Source organism: Phyllopteryx taeniolatus, chromosome 22 (assembly GCF_024500385.1).
Source record: "Phyllopteryx taeniolatus isolate TA_2022b chromosome 22, UOR_Ptae_1.2, whole genome shotgun sequence".
Taxonomy (NCBI): domain Eukaryota; kingdom Metazoa; phylum Chordata; class Actinopteri; order Syngnathiformes; family Syngnathidae; genus Phyllopteryx; species Phyllopteryx taeniolatus.
Genome location: NC_084523.1, coordinates 10,636,977 through 10,654,675, shown reverse-complemented (window position 1 = coordinate 10,654,675; position 17,699 = coordinate 10,636,977). Strand labels below are relative to the sequence as shown.

The following is a 17,699-nucleotide window of genomic DNA, read 5'->3' as shown; positions in this document are numbered from 1 at the left end:
TTTATTCTGGACATTTCGTTTCACGATTGAAGCCTTATTTTGAATTGTTCATTGTCGTCTTTATTTGGATTATTCCCGTTTTTGTCTGATTTGAATCATTGATTTGATTCATTATTTTTGCATCGCTACTCTATTTTTAGGAGCTGAATGATTGGTTGTTTTTTTTAATTTATCTGTATCTGACTTGAAACGTCTTTTTTTGAAATATTGAAATCATTTCTGGATCTTATTTTTCCTCCAATGTTTCTTATTGGGAACAACCACGGACAGCCGCTCCAAACGCGAGACTTCATTTCTACTTCTATTCAACCCAAAGTCCAACACTTCACATCCTCAAAGAAATTACAAGTGATGAAATTCATTGATAATACAAACGGCGCGCCCCGACATTTACAGCGGAACCTCGCCGGGACCGAACAACGTGTCCAAAAATAGTTTCCACTCGTCACTTCAACTGCCGCTGACGAAGTCCGTCACTTCCGGGATCGGAGGCTGTTGTTCACCGGCCCCGTTGCGCAACGCAGGCAGGGAACGGGACCGACGTATTTCCGGCTCACAGACTTACAATACGACGAGATGCTCCCGTGCCTCCGTGGCGGGCGCGTTGAGCGCGAGGCATTTACCTAGCGGCCTCGTCTGAGAGAGCGGCGTGAACTCTGAGGAATACAAAATCCGAGTCTCTGGAGTCTGGAACATGCTATTTTTGGGACATTAAGAGTATTTTTTTTTTTTTTTTTTTGTATAGCCCTTCGCCTTTGGCAACAGATTTGGAACTAGAAAACACACTAATTTCCTCACGGCTCATGAAAGCGAATCGTCTACGATGAGTACTGCACATCAACAATGTCAGCATGACCGAGCACACCGGCGAGCTAAGTTTGGATAAAATGTGAAACTTTCAAGCATTTGCAAGCTTTTTTTTTTTTATATTTAACTTTGTCTTGTACTGGGCATTTTAGCCCACACACAAAAAAAAAAACAACCTACAAACAATCATTTTGGACTGTACAGTAATATGGCCTCCCAAAAAAAAAGCGCTTCAATGTAACGGACAATGGGCGACGTCGGACGACCCCTGCCCCTTTTCGTCTGTTCTTTTGAAGTTCTACATGTATTGTAATGATTGAATCCATTTATTCAATGTGTTTCGTAAAAACAATGTTTCCAAATAAAAGTATCTGTACAGTACACAGTATATGTATTTCGATACAGTATACGCTATACGCCGATATTTCTGTCAATCTTGTTGGCTGGATGACGATGACATGAAAATGCTTCACTTCTGCGTGCGAACTATATTTGCAGGCCGTCCGTGTCGAACATCCGGTTTGACGCGAATACGGGGTTATTCTACGTCGCCGTCGCTTTCTGCGGCTTCTTCTTCTTCTTCTTCATGGGTGGAGCAGCTGCAGCCTCAACTGGAACACACACAAATGATGAGCTATTCAAAGAAAATGCAGCGTTTCCCTGCGCCACCACGGTTCCTCTCTGGCGCCAATTTTTAAGCAATGGCTTTGCGCCCAAATCCAATTGTTTCGATTGTTTTCTGTGCGACGTGGGGATACAAATGAGTGCGTGACCCGCTTCAAGTTGGACATCGATGCGCTTTGTCGATCGAACGCAATAGATGAGAAAGCGCAGACGGCTCGCCAAACGACCGCATCCCCTTTCCGTGCGTATGTGACTTAGAAAGTCACGACGATTCAAGCCCCCGCCCAGATTCGCCGCCGTTTTGCACATTTAAACGAAGAATAACAGCGATCCGATCGGGGCCAAGCTTATTTCCACCAGTCCGTCGCAAACGCCAGGCGGAAACGACCGAGTCGAACGGGGAGACAAAAGGGCATCCCGGGCATTTCCGAGCCAAAAGAACGGCGAGGGTGATGCGAAACGGCACCCGGCGGCACGGGGCCTCGAAGGCTTTCGGCAGCCGGCACCGAGCCGAAACGTCACCTTGCATTGCGGCTTTGTCCTTTCGGAGGTGCTGCAGCTGCTTGATGAGCTTCCGTTTCTTCTTCCCCGACAAAGTGATGTTGGCTCGGGGGCTGGTGCTGCGTTGGGGAACACCGGCCACAGTTAGTCCGCATGTCAGGCATGCGCGCTCGAATTGTGAGTGACTGACTTCCTCTTCTTGAGGTGATGGACGGTGATGAGGCCTTCGTCCAGCACGGCGCCGACAATCGGGGTTTTCTTCTTCTGTCGACGCAGGACGCGGCGGCGCTTGAACAGTTTCTTGGCCAACTCCTACCACAAAAACGTCACGTTGGCGCCAGCTCGCCCAATTTGTTCACGGTAAACCAGCACTCACTACGGATGTTTGATCGTAGGCCTTGCAACTCGTGTTCGCTTTTATCATCGGAGCTGGGATGATAAAAGCGAACACGAGTTGCAACGCCTACGATCAAACATCCGATTTGTGTCGACTTCTACGATACACCGCCATGCTGATTCCAACTCCTAACTATAAACGTGGTGCATATTCCTACTGCTCCCCAAAACAGTGACGTGTTTTCCCCTTCCTGCAATCGAGCATGGTGAGCATTCCAGGACTTCGGAGCAGATACGAATAGCAAAAGCCAAGCTCGGATTGTTCAGTTAGCAGTTAGCAAAGGGACATGTCAGGTTCCCCGTGTGTTTGTTTGTTTGTTTGTTTGTTGTGGACTCGACGAGTTTTCTTACCGTTTTGGGTCTGTTGATCTTCCCTCCAGGTGGAGACATGCTGCTTGCCCGCTTCCGCGTTTTCTTCTTCGGCCGCTTGGCCGCTTCCGCGTTTTCTTCTTCGACGCCCTGATTGGACACAGGACGGCGCTCTGCTGCCACCAGCGGGTCCCTTCGGGCGTTACAACGGCAGCTGGCAGGAATCTTCTCGTCCGATCGTTTGCCCATGATTGGTGGGCAAAGGAAAGACGGTCCGCCGCTCCCTTTTTTATCCATCATCAACCGTCGTGTAGTATTGGCTGCAAATTAAATTAGAGCCTTCGCATACGCACAAAATTGCTCATTTATAATGTATCGATTCATTTCTACGAGTGGAATTTGACACTGAAATACATCTCATTTGAATGTATTCCCAAATGGACTTAGTCGGTGTGAAATGTGGGCCGCAAAGCTCGTATTCTGTTGTGTGAACGGCAGCGGACACACATGCCAGTTCATTGGACCTTCCGCCATTGAATTGTTTGCTCTGTCACCAGCATACATCGATGAACATACATGAGTTGTGCCCTCGAAATAAGACCCAAGATATGAAATTGGGTCATAGTTGCCGTGAACGGAAAGACTGGGGGGGGGGGACGTCATGTGGAAAGTGATCGTTTTGGACAGCAAGTCATCTGGATGCGTCCAAGACAAACTTGAAGACTCGAACATGAGGCTTGCTTGCTGGAACGAGTCGCGCATCGACTGCGGCGCGTCCAGGAACTCCAGGGAACGTTGAAGACATTCCACGAGCGGAAAGTCATTATCACGTTCCGCTTTTTCTGCCGCGTGCGTGGGGGAAACTTTCGTGACGTTTCGGGTTTCTTTCTCGCACCTCGCGCTCATGCCCGCCACTCGGTGGCGCTGGTATTCCGCGGTGCCCTCCTCACCCTCCCAGAGGAACGAAACAGGAAGTGAAGAAGCAGAGATTGTGTCAAATGTTTAATGTCAGTGCAATAGCCAACAGCAGCCACCAGAGGGCGTCATTGACAGAAGGTGGCCTTTTAGTTCAGGACACAAAAACAAAACAAAAAGTGTTCTTGTTCGTTGGTGTAAAGTGCTTGATGGTAGAAAAAACTAATCCAATAAATACAACATTCAACCCAAATAAATTACAACACATGTTGGAATGAAAAAAACAACGTCTTTTTCATGTCATGTTCTACTCTATCGGTTTCTATTTACACAATAAATATCGATCTTTTCTTTTCTTTCCAAACAGGAAGACGACTGTTCAGGAGTTTCCTTTGCTCTCCGCGGGCTCCTGCAAACAAACACAAAATAGGAGTGTAATATTAGTCACTTTTTCAAAATACATGATGGAAACCAACAATTGACATATTCTATCAGAAAAAGAATAGAATCCACTCCGCAAGAGCTGGAACAGATATCGCAAAGGACATCAAACACTTTTCTTCAATGGATTCATATTTCAACACAAAGGAGTTGAAAGTACTGATCCGGTGCTGCGACGAGCGCATTTTTTGGGGTGCCCGTCCTCTGTTATTTACTGAAAACTCACCTAGCTGCTGTTTTTTTTGGATTACTTTGCCAAGCACCATCTCGGGGCGTCCATATGCAATTCGAAAGCGATTGGGACACGTGAGGTCAACAACGAAAGTCAGTTGATTAACATTTATTGTGGCAGAAGTTTGTTATTTTATTCCCAAAAGATGTTGTTTTAAAGTGGATTTGATTTGATTTGTGATTGACAAAAAAAGAAATAAAAAAGTAAAGAAGTGACTCGTTGTTTTCACCGAATGCTGACTCTTTTTCCAATACTTATTTGGAGGCCGACTTTTAGTTTGGTCCTCTTTTGAGTCCCGCCGTTCTCGAGTAGCGGTCCTCTCTCTTATTTGAGGACCATTTGCGGCGACTCGAGCCGCCTCTGATCAACGTCGATGAGTCACGCCGAGTTCTGTTTCAGCGGTGACGTCATAGCCGTCGCCGCTAAGAGACGGTCGCGCGTGGGGACGCGGGGCAGCGTACGAGCACACGGACAAGCCGGGAATTCCGATCGGGCCGTCGACCGCCGGCGGATTTGGCCGATTTCTGATATGACGACGGGCGTGCGCCACTGACCCGCGTTCAGCGCCCCGCCGCCGAGCGGGGCCTCCTCTTCCTCTCGCCGCCGTCCTTCCTCTTTCCCGAGCGGCCTTTCTTGCGGCGCTTTCCGTCCCCGAGCGTCTTGTCGGTTTCCTGCGGCGGCTCGGCGGCCTCCCGCTGGGGCGCAAAGTTCTTGCCTATCGCCGGTCGTTTGGAGAGCGGCGGGAAGCGGTCACCCGCGGGCGCCGGGGGGGTCCCGAGCGGGAGCTGTCGGATCTCGGCCGTGTGGACCTCGTCCAGGAGTTCCTGCAGCCACACGCGGCGCTTGAAGTCCTGCAGCGTGCGGCCTTTGTCGTGCATCAGCTGGGCGTGCGTCACCGAGCGTCTCCTGAACGCGACGAAAGAAAAACATGGTGAGTAAATCACATGTGAGAACCTGAAAAGAAACCCACTTCAGAAGCCCTCATGCCGACTTGCTTTTGGACTTTTTCTCGTTCCCTTGGAGAATTGGAACTTTTCTTTGGAATATCTTTTTGCTTTTTTGGTCTCATGTTGACGTTTTCCCGCAGCCTTTTTGTTCTTTCCAAATTCAAACGTGGACTTTTTGTCTATTTGTCCTCGCTTAGCAGCGATGCCAACGTCCGCAGGGCGGCACTGAGAGTCTTTGCGCGGGCCACGCGCGGCATCTGGCCCGCTTTGATTCCGACCAGATGGGCCGAGGCGGCGCTCTTCTTTCTTTCTTTCCTTCCTTCTGTTCTCTTCTTCCTTTCTGTTATCTTTCCCGCCGCCCCGGATTGAGTTTCTCAACGGCAAAGTCCTGAACAAACACGGCGAGCGAGGCCGGGAAGCCTGGGAACCGAAACCCGGAGCCCCCTGAGCACACAAACACGCCAAATCGCACTCAAACACGCCCAAAACACACCCGAGCCCGCGTCGTCGGTCGGGATCCGAAGCGGACGACGACGAGCGCGGAGCCGACCTCGAGCGCCCCGAACCCGACTCGACGCGTCGCCTTGGCGTCCCCGAGATGTTTGCGACAAGTCGCCCGCTTCCACCTTTTCCAATCTCTTTTTGAATCTTTGGCAAATTTCAGGAAGCTGTCTTTTATGTCTGTACTTTGTTTTGCGGATAAAACGCTCCTTGCCTGAGGAAACGTCCCTTTGAATGTTTGACCTTTTTCATTGTAAAATTGGATTTCTTGTAAATGACCACTTTTTTCGGCGAGCACATCTGCCTCGCAGTTCTGAGGTTGCGGGTTCAAATCCCGGCCCCGTGCCCGCGTGGCTTTTCTCCGGGCGCTCCGCTTTCCTCCCGCATCCCCAAAAACAAGCACGCGAGGTTCATCGGAGACTCCAAATTTGGTTGTTTGTTTCGACGTGGGCTGCGATTGGCTGGCGACCAGTTCAGGGTGCACCCCGCCTGTCGCCCGTTAAGATCGCCGGGTTAGGCTCCGGCACGCCCGCGATCCGCGTGACGAGAAGCGGTGAAGAAAATGGACGGATGAATAATGACCTTTTTCTTGTGACCTTATAACCCCCCCCCCCCAAAAAAAAACATTTTCCTTTTTTTTTTGTAAAATTCTCACTTTTTATTGTAAAACGATGACTCATGTAAAAGAACGTTTTTTTTGCAAACTTGACTTTCGGAAAGCAAATGAAGACATTTTTCTTTTTGATCGACAATTGCGAATCTTCTGAAATTCTTGAAATGCGTACACGGGGCGTGAAGGCGCGCCGGTCGCGCACGGGTCGACCACGGCCGAGAGGAAGCTCATAAGAGGAGGACGACGAGGAGCCGGCGGGCCAACTTACATTCTGGCACCCGCGCGGTCCGCGGCGGGCGGCCCGTCCGCGGGTCCGGCCCAGTCGGCGGCGGGCGAGCAGAGCAGGAAGAAAGCCAGGAAGAAGCCGCGGACGCCGCGCGACATCGTCACCGCGGGAGATCGAGGCGCTTCGGCCGACGAGAGCGCCTGCGAGGGAGCCGAGCTCTCCGTGGGAAACTTGCGTTCCGCGCTTGTTTGGCACAATTAGAAACAAAAATGTTCCGAGGAGGAAAGTCAGGGAGCGGATCCAAGAAGAAGAAGATGAGGATGAGGAGGATGATGAGGATGATGTTCTTCTTGTCGTTGCGTGTCAAGCCGAGGAGCGCTGCACGCGCGTTTCCAGATGTTGCGGGAATGCGGCGAGCGCGGATCAGCGGGAGACGGCCGGCCGGCCTCGAGGGGCGGGCCCTGGCGGAGGGGAGGGCGGGCCGTGTCGCAGACGTTGCCACGCCGACCCGACCTCCTGCCGATGAGGACGGACGCGTCATCGCTGACGTTCCGCGTGCTCAAAGTCGGCGTCAACTTGTTCAGAGACCGCCGAACCGGACGGGACACACACACACGCACGCGCACACGCACACGCACACAGGGCTGACCCGTTGCCCGAGCACGACATCTTCACGACATTCGACGACTTTTCTCGGTTCCCTGAAAAAGAGCGTGTGAAAAACATCGCTGGTTATTTGGGAATGAAGCGCATCTTTGCTCTTCCCAAACAATAAACCTTTCCGAAGCGACGCGAAGGGTCGCCGACCGCCATGCGCTCGTCCGGCAGCGTCGACTTTGTCACTCCCCAACACAAACCCGACGCTCACGCCGCTAACGTTGCTTATTAACGGCGATGCGATGTGAACGTCCGCCGACGAGCGAACCACTCAAGCTGCGCCGACGGACATCCCGCCCCCGGCGCCCGCCGTATCGTATCGCCCTCCTCAAGGAAATCACCATTTGCATCTTCCTCCAAGCCGCCATCAAACGCACTCGATGTTTACATGCCGCGCTTCGCTTCCGATCAACTTCCCGCGCGACAGAGTCGAACTTCCCGTTTCCCGGACTTCGATTTCCTGTTCAGCGTTGCGGCGAGCCGCATGGAGGAGATTTGATGTGTTTGCGTCGTCACGGAAACGAGCGCAGACGCTTAATCCGACCGGTCTGCTCTTTGAAGGATCTATTTTTAGCAGCGTGGAAAAAGAACCCTTCTTGCCGCTTCATCAGCACACACGCGTACAGTACACACACACGCTCGCGCCACTAAGATGGCGTCCTCCCGCCGAGTCAGCGTTATCACGGCGCCGCGGTCGCAAACGCACGCAATCGGGCTCGTGCGTGCCGGCTAGCTCGCTAACGCGTGACGTCACCGCCGGACGGAAGGACGGGGAATCGCGAGAAAGGGAGTCGCGGCGAAGACGCGCCGGAGCGCTTCGGTTTGGCAGGAGACGACGCCGACTTCCGTGAACGGAGTCGAGCGAACGAGGCGGGAAAGCCTCCCGGTCGCCGACGACTCCGCACTGGGACATCGGAAGCCGCTTGTGGCCTGGAATATTCCGGAAGGTCACACAGAGTACACGCGCAAACGACGTCTTCCTCGTCCGCCGCGTCAATCGAGGTCGTCGCGACGCGCCGATCGCTGGCTAACGAGCGTGTGGCACGCTAATATGCTAAGAGTCGCGGAGCGCTAACAAGCGAAGTGTTGCGGTTCGCCAGGGAGACGCTCAAAGGATCCGCGCGCCGCAGCCTCGCCGACGGCTTCCAGAACTGTGGAAACTTCTCAAGGCCGCAGAGCGTCTTGGCGCTCTGCGGCTAGTGTGTGTGTGTGTGTGTGTGTTTGTGTTGTGTATGATTGTGTGACAGGCGTGTGTGTGGTAATAAGTGTGTGAATGTTTTTGGGAGTGTGTGAGTCCGATTATGTGTGCGTGTGCATGTGAGAGACGTGTGTGCGCGAGTAGGATTTTGCGTGTGAGAGCCTGTGAATTAAATAATGAGCGTGCGCGCGTGTCCCCCCCGCACGTCCGCATGCACGCGCACCCGTCGGTGCGAAGGAGGTTGGCGCAGGCCGGGTGTCGCGTTTCTCGGGGTGCGTGCGCGCGGCGCCAAGCGAGTAGGCTTGTTTTTTTTTTTGCTCTTTGGACCGCAAACGAAAGCGCGAGCGGCCGACGTCGACTTCTCGTGACTCGAGTCCAAACGAAGCGGGCGTGCTTCCCGGGCGATTCCAACGATCGTCGCGTTTGGGTTTTGCCCCGCCGTCGACCCCCGCGACAATTTGGGTCAACATTGACACGGGCGACGTGGAACGCGGGAGGACATTGTGACTTCCCGCGCTCCGCAAACACTCTTATGGCGTCACATTCCCGTCACCCAAGAAGTCGCGCAAGGTTACGCCCGCGCCTTCTCTCCAATAGAGGGCAGCGGACGAACTCACCGCGGAGCACCAAAGGGTGACGGCGGGTGCCGTCAATCCAACATGTGACTGGCGTGTTTGCGACTTGAACTTCTTGCCTCGCCTCCGCTTGTTTCAGGCCCGCCCACACTTAGCATTAGCATTAGCATGACCAGGTGTGAGTTTGTGGCCGTGGCGATGTCACGCCCCCCCCCGGTTCTCCTGCACACTGGCCTCATTCACGCGCTGAATAATTTCACGTGCAGACGTCACGGCGGCCTCAAAAAGCTCGTTTGTGACGCGTGGCGCGGAAAGTCCGGCGAGTATCAGACGGCGGACGAGGACGAGGTCGACCTTGAGCTTCGGGCGGATGAAACCGCGCTTGTGTCGTCGTGATGGCAAATGGCCTTCGCGTCTTCTGCTGACCTTCGCGCTCGACAAACATGGCGCTGGCTCAACGCCGCCGCCGCTGCTTGCGCGTCCCGATGAGTCGGGAGCTCTCTTTCTTTGGAAAGAGAGCGAAACCTACGACCGACCGAGTCCATGAAAGTACAACCGACACAATCCAATATGGTGAAGTCCGGCACTTACGGCTAATTACCAGAAAGTACGGTACAAAAAACACAGTCGAGTATAAATTGGGTAGAATAAGGTAGGCATGCAGAATCTGCGAGCGTGTTCGTGCGTTCACACAGACAGACGGAAAAAAAAAAAGAGGTGAGTACACACACACACACACACACACGCACGCACGCATGAGCCATGTGTGCTCATAGGTGGTCGCTAAGCTAACTGCGGCTAAGTGGCGAATGTAAACGGGAAGTTGCGAGCGGCATCAAAACCCATCGAAACATTTGAAAGAGGGATTCAAAAAAGGAAAACGAACGGATGAGGCGGTCGGCCGTCGTCAAATGAGCCAATGAAACAGCAGAGTAAGGGGGCGGGGCTCGTGCGGCTTTACGATTCTTGTCAGGCCAATGTAAGAATGCTACCGTAGCGTGCTAATACCAGACGCGACAAATTGTTTTCCACGCTGTTAAAAATAGTTTCTGCACTCGTTTCCACGACAACGCAAACATCAAATCACCCCGCTGCTGCTCACCGCAATGCCAAACAGGAAGTTCAAGACTGCTAAACAGGAAGTAGAATTCTGTCACATGAGAAGTTGAATGCGAAAGCTATCTTAGAGTGTCAATGCTAGCATAGCCTTGTAGCCAGCGGAAGGGTTAGCATGCGTTGCTCATCCGGACCCTAATTGTTGCCGTGGTTCAAAAGTGACAATTTAACAACAACAAGACGACAAAGAAGAAAGCGGCACATGTGCGAGGTGGGCGTGTCGTGAGGTTCTGGCAGGACCGCTGGTGGTTTTGGGGGGACAACGAAAATCCCCGTCTGCACGCCGCCGCTTGCTCATAATTAAGACGTCGCGCCAACAACAGCTGGACAGCACACACACACACACACACACACACACTCGCAGCCGGTCTAAAAATAAAAGTCAGTGTTTTTCTAGCGTGTGGCTTTTAATGTCAGCGTGTAAAAGTGAGTTTCTTGTTCACAGCTTGACAGGAAACCACAACACACAACACACACGCCTCAGTGGCCGCAACGCCATCCGGGCGGTGAGGGGGGGGGCCGAGAGGAGTCTCCTTCTTTCCTCGCCTTCCGACGACATGCGGACCGGCGAGCAACGCCGCGATGACGAAAGAGGGATTGTTCTACGGCCGACCTGGATAGTTCGTGATTCGGGAACAAGCGCACACTCGTTTCCCGTACTTCGGCACCCGCGGAGACGTATCGCGCTTGACCGCATCGCCTCGAAAGCTCACGGAGCGCTGCGCTCCGGCGGATTTGCCATCGCGGCAGACGGGCGATTTCTAAAATTCGACGACGAGATGGCAATAACACGACATTAGCGATCGGTCCACCTCGAGCTAGAAAAGTCGACTCTTCGAGCCTTGATATCGATCATCAATCCATTCACGCGTACGGTACAGCGCTGCCTCCGGATACACGTTGAATTCGTTCCATGACCGTCGTTAACTCAAAAACTTCACAGCGGACCCGCGGATTTCTTTCCAATGTTGGAAAATCTTCACCCCCCCCCCCCCCCCCCCCCAAAACCCCTTTAGGCCGTTTATCCCCCCCGTGCACTTGTGGCGGCTGTCAATTCTTTGCAGAGGTTCCCGATTGGCCGTCTCCATTCAAATGAATCGAAATCCAATTCATCTGTTCCACAGAAAAACATTGGATTTTTTTCAAAATGTTCTTCCCATAATAAAAGTGCCCGAACAACCTGCACACACGCAAGCGTAGCTAATGTATTGTCTTGCCTCGCTCTTCATGTCGCATGAGCGCCACCGACTGATGGCCGCAAGGAAACCCGTGCGAATTGACGGTCCGACGTGCGTGTACCTCGAGACAAAGAGGCACTCCTCGCTTTACGCCGAGCGTATTTTGGAACCACGACAAACAGATCGCTCGATGTCGGCTTGGAACGTCTCCGCGCCGCATCGAAGGACGCTCACGGTGCCGGAATGATCCATTTTCTTCCGCTTCGTCTTCTATTTTGAGCGCATGGCGCTCGTAGAATATCGGCCAACTGCTCACCTTTGCGGCGGCGGCGGCGGCGACGTCGCGTCTCGGAGCAGCTCTGAGGGAACGCCGTACGCCAGGTTTGCATTCCTTTTGGAAAACTGAAAGATGCGGACCGGAAATGTCACAATAATCCCATCATTCCTTCTCTTCCTCACAATCAACCAATCAGAACTCATTGAACACATGATCTCATGAGAAAGCATAACCACATTTTAAGAAAATCGATAGTACATTTGAGTATTTGAATAACATTGACTCATTTTTAAAACGGACTGAAAAGGTTTTCTTCTTTGAACGCAGTTGATTTTGTCATCTCGGTTCCAATCACTCAAACAATGACGCCATGAAATCAATTCATGAAGAACGCCAACAATTGTAGAAATAAACGCATGTGTAAAATTGTTTCTTTGATAAAGACAAATAGTTCATTGTCATTTGTGACATTTTGTGTCATTTGTCACGAACTCCTGAGCAACAAACATTTGTTGTTGCTCCTTTGACGAACCCTCGCGCTCTCCTCCTTTCTGAAAAGCTCTTTACAATGTAAAGAGACAAATGGACCCCAAAATAGCAACATTGAGAAAGCCGAGCGAGCCAACAGCCCGCAGCTGACGCAGAAAGCGCACGCGCACGAATCACGTCGAGCGAGTTGCGACTCACGTCAGCGGGGGCACGTTCTGCCGCCGACTTCCTGTTTCCTGTGGGCCGTCGGGCAGGACGCGATCCTCCGACGTGTCAAGAATAAACTCGCACGTCCAACTGGGCATAAAATTCACACATGTCAAATATTTCGGAGCGGATCCCATCAAACAAGCGACGCCATTTTCAGTATTTCCCAGAAGACGTCTGCGAGCGACATCGCTGTGAGGCTCACGAACGTGACTCCGCGAGCCAATAAACCGGCAGCTCGGGCGGAGCGAGTTCCAGAGACGCCGCGCCTTCGTCAAATCAAAATCAAAGCCTCGAGGTAAGCAGAGCTGCAGCGTGATCACAGATTCGCATTAGCTTGTGATGTCGAGCGCTATTTGCGCAATTCGATCGCTCCGTCGAGCTGTTGGTAAGGCGGCTGTTTGCGTTTGGTGTCCGTGCGCCACAACAACAACAACAACAACAAAACGCTTTTGTTGACTCGGGCACCCGCCAGAACCGGTCGCTGGTTTTCCAGGCGGGAGAGGAGACGGCGGCACCGGTTTCAGCTCCCCCGGTCGTGGAGCCGAGCGATGAGGGTCGGCGCGCTACGGGGGACGGATCCGCCCCTAAAAGCAGACAATTTAGCCCATTGTTCAATTTACAAATACTGTATGCTGAGAAACAATGGAGACCATCCTTCCTTCAATTCTCTCCTATGTTTCAATGCCTTTTGATGATTTGAATGATGAATGTCTTTATTTAGTCCTATATCGAATGATTTTGGTTCGATTTGTTTCGCCAAAGCCAAAGACAACTCTCGAATACGTCGGCGAGAGGAGGACGAGGACGAGGACGAGGAGTCGTTTGTCGGTCGCGCTCTCGCGGCTGCCGGCACATGTTGGAGATCAACAAGAGAAGAAGAAGAATGTTCCGTCGTCTTCTGCGGTCTCACTCTTTATTTGGACAAGGAAGGTCAGGTGTTCCTGTTTAGGAGGCCACCCGTGAGATGCAGCAATCCTGTCACCACCTCGGCAGCTTTTGGGCTTGTTTTCCCCCCGCTCGCTTTGTGTTTCCGTCCCGCGCCGCGAAGAAGTCGACAAGCCCGACGTCGCGAGGAGGATGAAGAGCGACGGACGAAGACGCCCGAACGGACGTTAGCCACTTAGCGGATAGCTAGCTGTCAGCCTAACTTCGCATCTGCCGTGTTGAGAGCGCGCAGGGGCACGAAAAGACTTCGCGTGGCCAACGGCGCAGCAGTCACAAGGAAGCGGTCTTCAACTTCAACTTTGAAACACGCACGCAGCGGTAAAGTCACGCGGATTCCCAAGTGTTTAACTGTTAGCCTAGCCGAGGCTCGCTTCGCGCGGCACCTGCCCGGCGGAAACGAATCGAGTTCGCACTGAAAGCCTGCGGAAAAGTGCCCGCTCGGAAGGCGGGACGGACGAGGGGGGAAAACATCTGAGAGTCAGAAGAATGCGAGCGACGCTTCAAAGTCAGTCTAAACAAAAGCGGCGGCCGCTGCGCTCTCGCACCTTCGGCCTTCTCGCTGGGTGATTCCCAACTATGTCCTTTTCCAGCATTCTCGTATTCCCCGAAGCTTTTCGCCTTTCCGTCCACATCTGCCGCAAAGATGAGCCCCCCCCCCCAAAATGGCAGCGTTGAGCGACAACACGGCGGCGACGGTGCAAACAAATGCAAATCTACTGAGCGTCAACGATCCACAGATTTTGGCCAGGTCCGTATCGCTGCACCTTATTCATCCAAATCAACCCGAGGCAGCTTTTTGGAACATTTTACGCTACTTACATTTTTTTAGAAGGTCTTTTCACACAATGCAAACATGTTTGGAGAACGCAAGAACAACGGATAACAAAAATATTGAACAAAAAAAGAGCGACTGGAATAACACACACACACACATGAATATATGGATATGCATCTACATGACCACGCACGACCACAAACTCACAGCTGATCACGCTCATGCTAACGCGACGTGCGGGCAGGCGGGAAACAAGCGGAGGCGAGGCAAGAAGTTCACGTCGCAAACACGCCCGTCACATGTTGGATTGACGGCACCCGCCGTCACCCTTTGGTGCTCCGCGGTGAGTTCGTCCGCTGCCCTCTATTGGAGAGAAGGCGCGGGCGTACTTCTTGGGTGACGGGAATAGTTGATAAAGAAGCAATAATTGATCGTTAAAAGTAGCGAGCGACATTTCGATCGGCGTAATGAAGTCAAAGTCGCGTTCCTTCTTAAGCGCAGCGCTGGTCTCGTCGACGCCTGTGACGTTTCCAAAGCCCGTCCCGAGCGCACGGGCGGAAGGAACCTCTGGTCAATGCGCTCGCGTACGATATTCCGAAATGACATCCGCGTGCGGATGGTGGATGTGTGGAATGGCTCGAGCCGCCAGCGTTCGAGGGGTACGAAACAGCCGATGACGTCGGCGACGGCGACCCCCCGGGATCTATCGATACCGTTCGCGTCAATGGCCGATTTTGAGTTCAAAACAGCTCATTTGATGGATTGTGGCGATTACTGCATTTCACTATTTTGTTACCTCGTAAATGATGAAGCGTTAAACGAAGGTTTTGCCCGCCCTGCGCGAAGCCACCAAGAAGCTAATGTGAGGCGGACGGCGTGTAGCTAGCGACATCACAAATTGTCCAAATGAGGACGACGACTTGTTCGGATTTCCCAGCATGCCTCACGTGGCTAATGAGCGGCGCTAATGTCGGCAAAGGTCACGTGACGCTCACCGAGACGGCTTCGCTCCTCATCTTCGTCACCCGGTAACGCCGCAGGCCCGCCGTTAACAATTAGCCGTTAGCCCGTCGGCGCGAGAAGTCGTTTGAAGGCGACAGCGTGACGCTCGTCAACTTCCTATTCCGCCGCCTCCACGCCAATCTGCCTCCCGCTGAGTCACGGTGTCCTTTTCACAAGCCAAAGACGGCGACGGCGACGGCGGCGCGGCGCGGCGCGACCTTCGGCGCTGCTTCGCCCCATCACGTCAAAAACAAGCCAGATTCTTTTCAACATCAAATCGACTGAAAGCAAACAAAGCAAACTATTTCAGAGGTCGGAAACTTCTCAGAAAAAGTTGAAATTTCCCAAAATGTCATCTTTTGGAATCAAAGATCTACGTTTCCAAATGATGACGACGATTATTATTTGACATTTTTTTTTTTTTTTTACATTTCCAAAAGCTATTTGGAAATTTTTATAAAGTAATATCAAAAGCTGTTGATTTGGGGACAAAGTATTGTATTTCTGAAGAAAGAGAGAAAATGTGAGTTAAAAAAAGAAAAACTCCACAAAGATTTGTATATTTTCTTCCCCGGTTGGCCACACGAAACGCTCGTTAGGACACACGACCTGACGCTGCCAACACATGCACGCACACTGATTTTCAAACTTGATCCCTTTTTGACACAACGCACTTGAACACGACAACCTTGTCCTTCCCGCAACCTCATCCTCTCTCCCGCAAAAAATGCGGGGGGGGGGGGAAACACGAAAAGTCAGATTCCAGATTCTAACCAAACCGTGAGGCGGACTCGCGAACCGCGAGCACGCCGTGCTGTCCGACATCCGCACACACGCAACTCGTAGGATATATTGTGTACTATATGGTCTCGTAGATTTCGTGTGTGTGTGTGTGTGTGTGCGCGCGTGTTGTCGTGCATGTGCTTCTCATTTGAGGCGCTGGCGTTTTCCGTTTGGCTGCAGGCCGCGTTGGCTTTTCCCTTTCCCGCGCTTTGATGTCCTCGCCACGGAGGCGGGCAAAGGGGCCGGCGGGCAAGCGTGCAGGCGGGAGGTCCTCGTTAGTTAGGACAACTTTAACGAGCTCGCGGAGCGAGGGGGGCCCGGGCTTCCGCCGGGCGGCCATCTTGCGTGGGGCGTCCATATGTTGCGTGCGGAAACGATGAGTTTATTTTCAGAGCGGGCGGAGGGGTTCAAAGGTGCGTCTGTGTGTGTAAAAAGCGTGAAGGTGAGGAAAGACCTCCGACGTTCCCACACGAACATTCCTTCCGTCTCGTCCTCTTGAAAATATGCCACAGGTTATGATGATGAGATTACGTCAGACATTTTTTCCACAGATGCTGTTTGACCTCCATCACGAACGGCGTCTGCGTGTGTGCGCGCCTGCTCATGTGTTCACATGGGCGTGTGTGTGTGGAAATTGTATGTACGTGGATGCATGCTTGTCTTTTGTGTGCGTGTTTAAGTGCAAGTTTACATGTTTGTGTGCTGAGAAACACGTTTGCGATCTCATCGTGAGTCATCCTCGCGGCTTCCTGTCGGGAGGGCGCTACATTGTCATTGGTCAACTCTGAAAACCAACGACGGACCGCTTGGACGTCGTGGGAAGGACGTCCACGCTGGTGATGATGATGATGATGATGATGAAGATAACGATGCATTCAGGAAATTGGAAAATTCCTCACCAATGTTCTTCCCAAACAATTGGCAAATTGTAATCAGATTATGTCACAATTTGTCATCATTTTGCATGTCGCCACGGGATTCTTTTCTGGAATTGTAATCAAAAATCTGAATTTGGTTTTTAAGATGTTGAAAGGAAAAGTGCCGATTGTTGTGTTGAGATGGTTTGTGGAAATGTTTTCAAATTTGTTTGACGGCTGTGCTGCCCGTCTGGACATTCTCTGCCTGATTTGCGCCACAGCGCCAGTGAACAACAGTGGCCAATTGCGGAACTGACAGACTTCGCCAACGGCAGTTGGAGTGACAAATGGAAACTATCTCGGGACACATTTTTCAGTCCAGACGGTCCGTTTGATCCGACATCCGTGATATCGGGGTTCCGCTGTATTTCAAACAACCCCCTAGCCTTGCTTTGGGAAAGTCCGCTGAGCTTAATGCTAACAAACAATGCAAAACGCCATTGACATGCTAACGGCAAATGACACGTATATCAACTCACAGGTACATATCCTTGATCCTCGACAGCAAATAACTAATAGCACAGCAATTTACCGCATCGTACGAGTCTCTTCGTCATTTGTGTCTGCATGACTGTACAGTACGATACTGCCCCCGGTGGCCCAGCCGGGCAGCAGCACAATGAATTGAACGGATGAAACCGTGACTACATCGTGATGCACAAACTGTTTTAACGCTACAGGTTCTACTTAGGTCAGTTGTTGACTGAGTTGTTGTAAAAGACAGAGTTTGAAAGCACTCTTTTTCTGCATTATTAATTTTGGAGGGGGAGGGGCGAACAGATGGACTGCATTTGCATTCATTTCAGTGAGTGTTTCGAGTTCAATAAACAATACGACACCTGAGTAGTAGCGGGCGCCATCGTCAAGCCGCTCAAAGCGCTGTGTCTTCCCGCCGTCCGTCTCGTCCTTTCGTGCGCCAGCCGGCGAGCGGCACCGCCAGCTTCCCGTCGCCGTTGCTGGCTGGCGCCCCCCCCAGGTACGCGGTGGCTTGACACAAGTGAGGAACGTTCCGCGAGACTTTGACGCGTTGCTTGTGAACATCAAACACGCGGCGAGCAGTTAGCA

At 52.2% G+C, this 17,699-nt stretch overlaps 2 protein-coding genes across 6 annotated transcripts; both read right to left on the bottom strand.

Annotated features, from left to right (window-relative positions):
• Positions 1 to 1,114: 1,114 nt before the first annotated feature.
• On the bottom strand, positions 1,115 to 3,012 carry c22h11orf98 (chromosome 22 C11orf98 homolog). Of its 2 annotated transcripts, XM_061762751.1 has the most exons (4): positions 2,680 to 2,834; positions 2,123 to 2,244; positions 1,954 to 2,051; positions 1,115 to 1,418 (listed from the first exon to the last, which is right to left on the bottom strand). In XM_061762751.1, the coding sequence occupies exons 1-4, from the start codon at positions 2,716 to 2,718 to the stop codon at positions 1,351 to 1,353; spliced, it is 327 nt and encodes a 108-aa protein (XP_061618735.1). In that variant the 5' UTR covers positions 2,719 to 2,834; the 3' UTR covers positions 1,115 to 1,350. The 2 variants fall into 2 exon arrangements, with proteins under 2 accessions (XP_061618735.1, XP_061618736.1); XM_061762752.1 differs by lacking the exons at positions 1,954 to 2,051; positions 2,123 to 2,244 and having other exon boundaries at positions 2,680 to 3,012.
• Positions 3,013 to 3,626: 614 nt separating this feature from the next.
• pthlha (parathyroid hormone-like hormone a) lies at positions 3,627 to 17,646 on the bottom strand. 4 transcript variants are annotated; one of them, XM_061762754.1, is made up of 5 exons: positions 12,201 to 14,921; positions 11,553 to 11,638; positions 6,555 to 7,213; positions 4,780 to 5,131; positions 3,627 to 3,961 (listed from the first exon to the last, which is right to left on the bottom strand). In XM_061762754.1, exons 3-4 carry the CDS (start codon positions 6,668 to 6,670, stop codon positions 4,786 to 4,788), a joined length of 462 nt encoding a protein of 153 aa, XP_061618738.1. In that variant the 5' UTR covers positions 6,671 to 7,213; positions 11,553 to 11,638; positions 12,201 to 14,921; the 3' UTR covers positions 3,627 to 3,961; positions 4,780 to 4,785. The 4 variants fall into 4 exon arrangements, with proteins under 4 accessions (XP_061618738.1, XP_061618739.1, XP_061618740.1 ...); XM_061762755.1 differs by lacking the exons at positions 6,555 to 7,213; positions 12,201 to 14,921 and adding an exon at positions 17,474 to 17,646; XM_061762756.1 differs by lacking the exons at positions 6,555 to 7,213; positions 12,201 to 14,921 and adding an exon at positions 14,928 to 15,214.
• Between the last annotated feature and the right edge of the window lie 53 nt (positions 17,647 to 17,699).

Coding starts and splice junctions, on each gene's coding strand:
- c22h11orf98 (XM_061762751.1), bottom strand. CDS start 2,718: ATGTCTCCACCTGGAGGGAAGATCAACAGACCCAAAACG. Junction 2,245..2,679: donor AGATCAACAGACCCAAAACG/GTAAGAAAACTC, acceptor TTTTTGTGGTAG/GAGTTGGCCAAGAAACTGTT. Junction 2,052..2,122: donor CATCACCTCAAGAAGAGGAA/GTCAGTCACTCA, acceptor TCCCCAACGCAG/CACCAGCCCCCGAGCCAACA.
- pthlha (XM_061762754.1), bottom strand. CDS start 6,670: ATGTCGCGCGGCGTCCGCGGCTTCTTCCTGGCTTTCTTCCTGCTCTGC. Junction 5,132..6,554: donor GACCGCGCGGGTGCCAGAAT/GTAAGTTGGCCC, acceptor CGTCGCGTTCAG/GAGACGCTCGGTGACGCACG.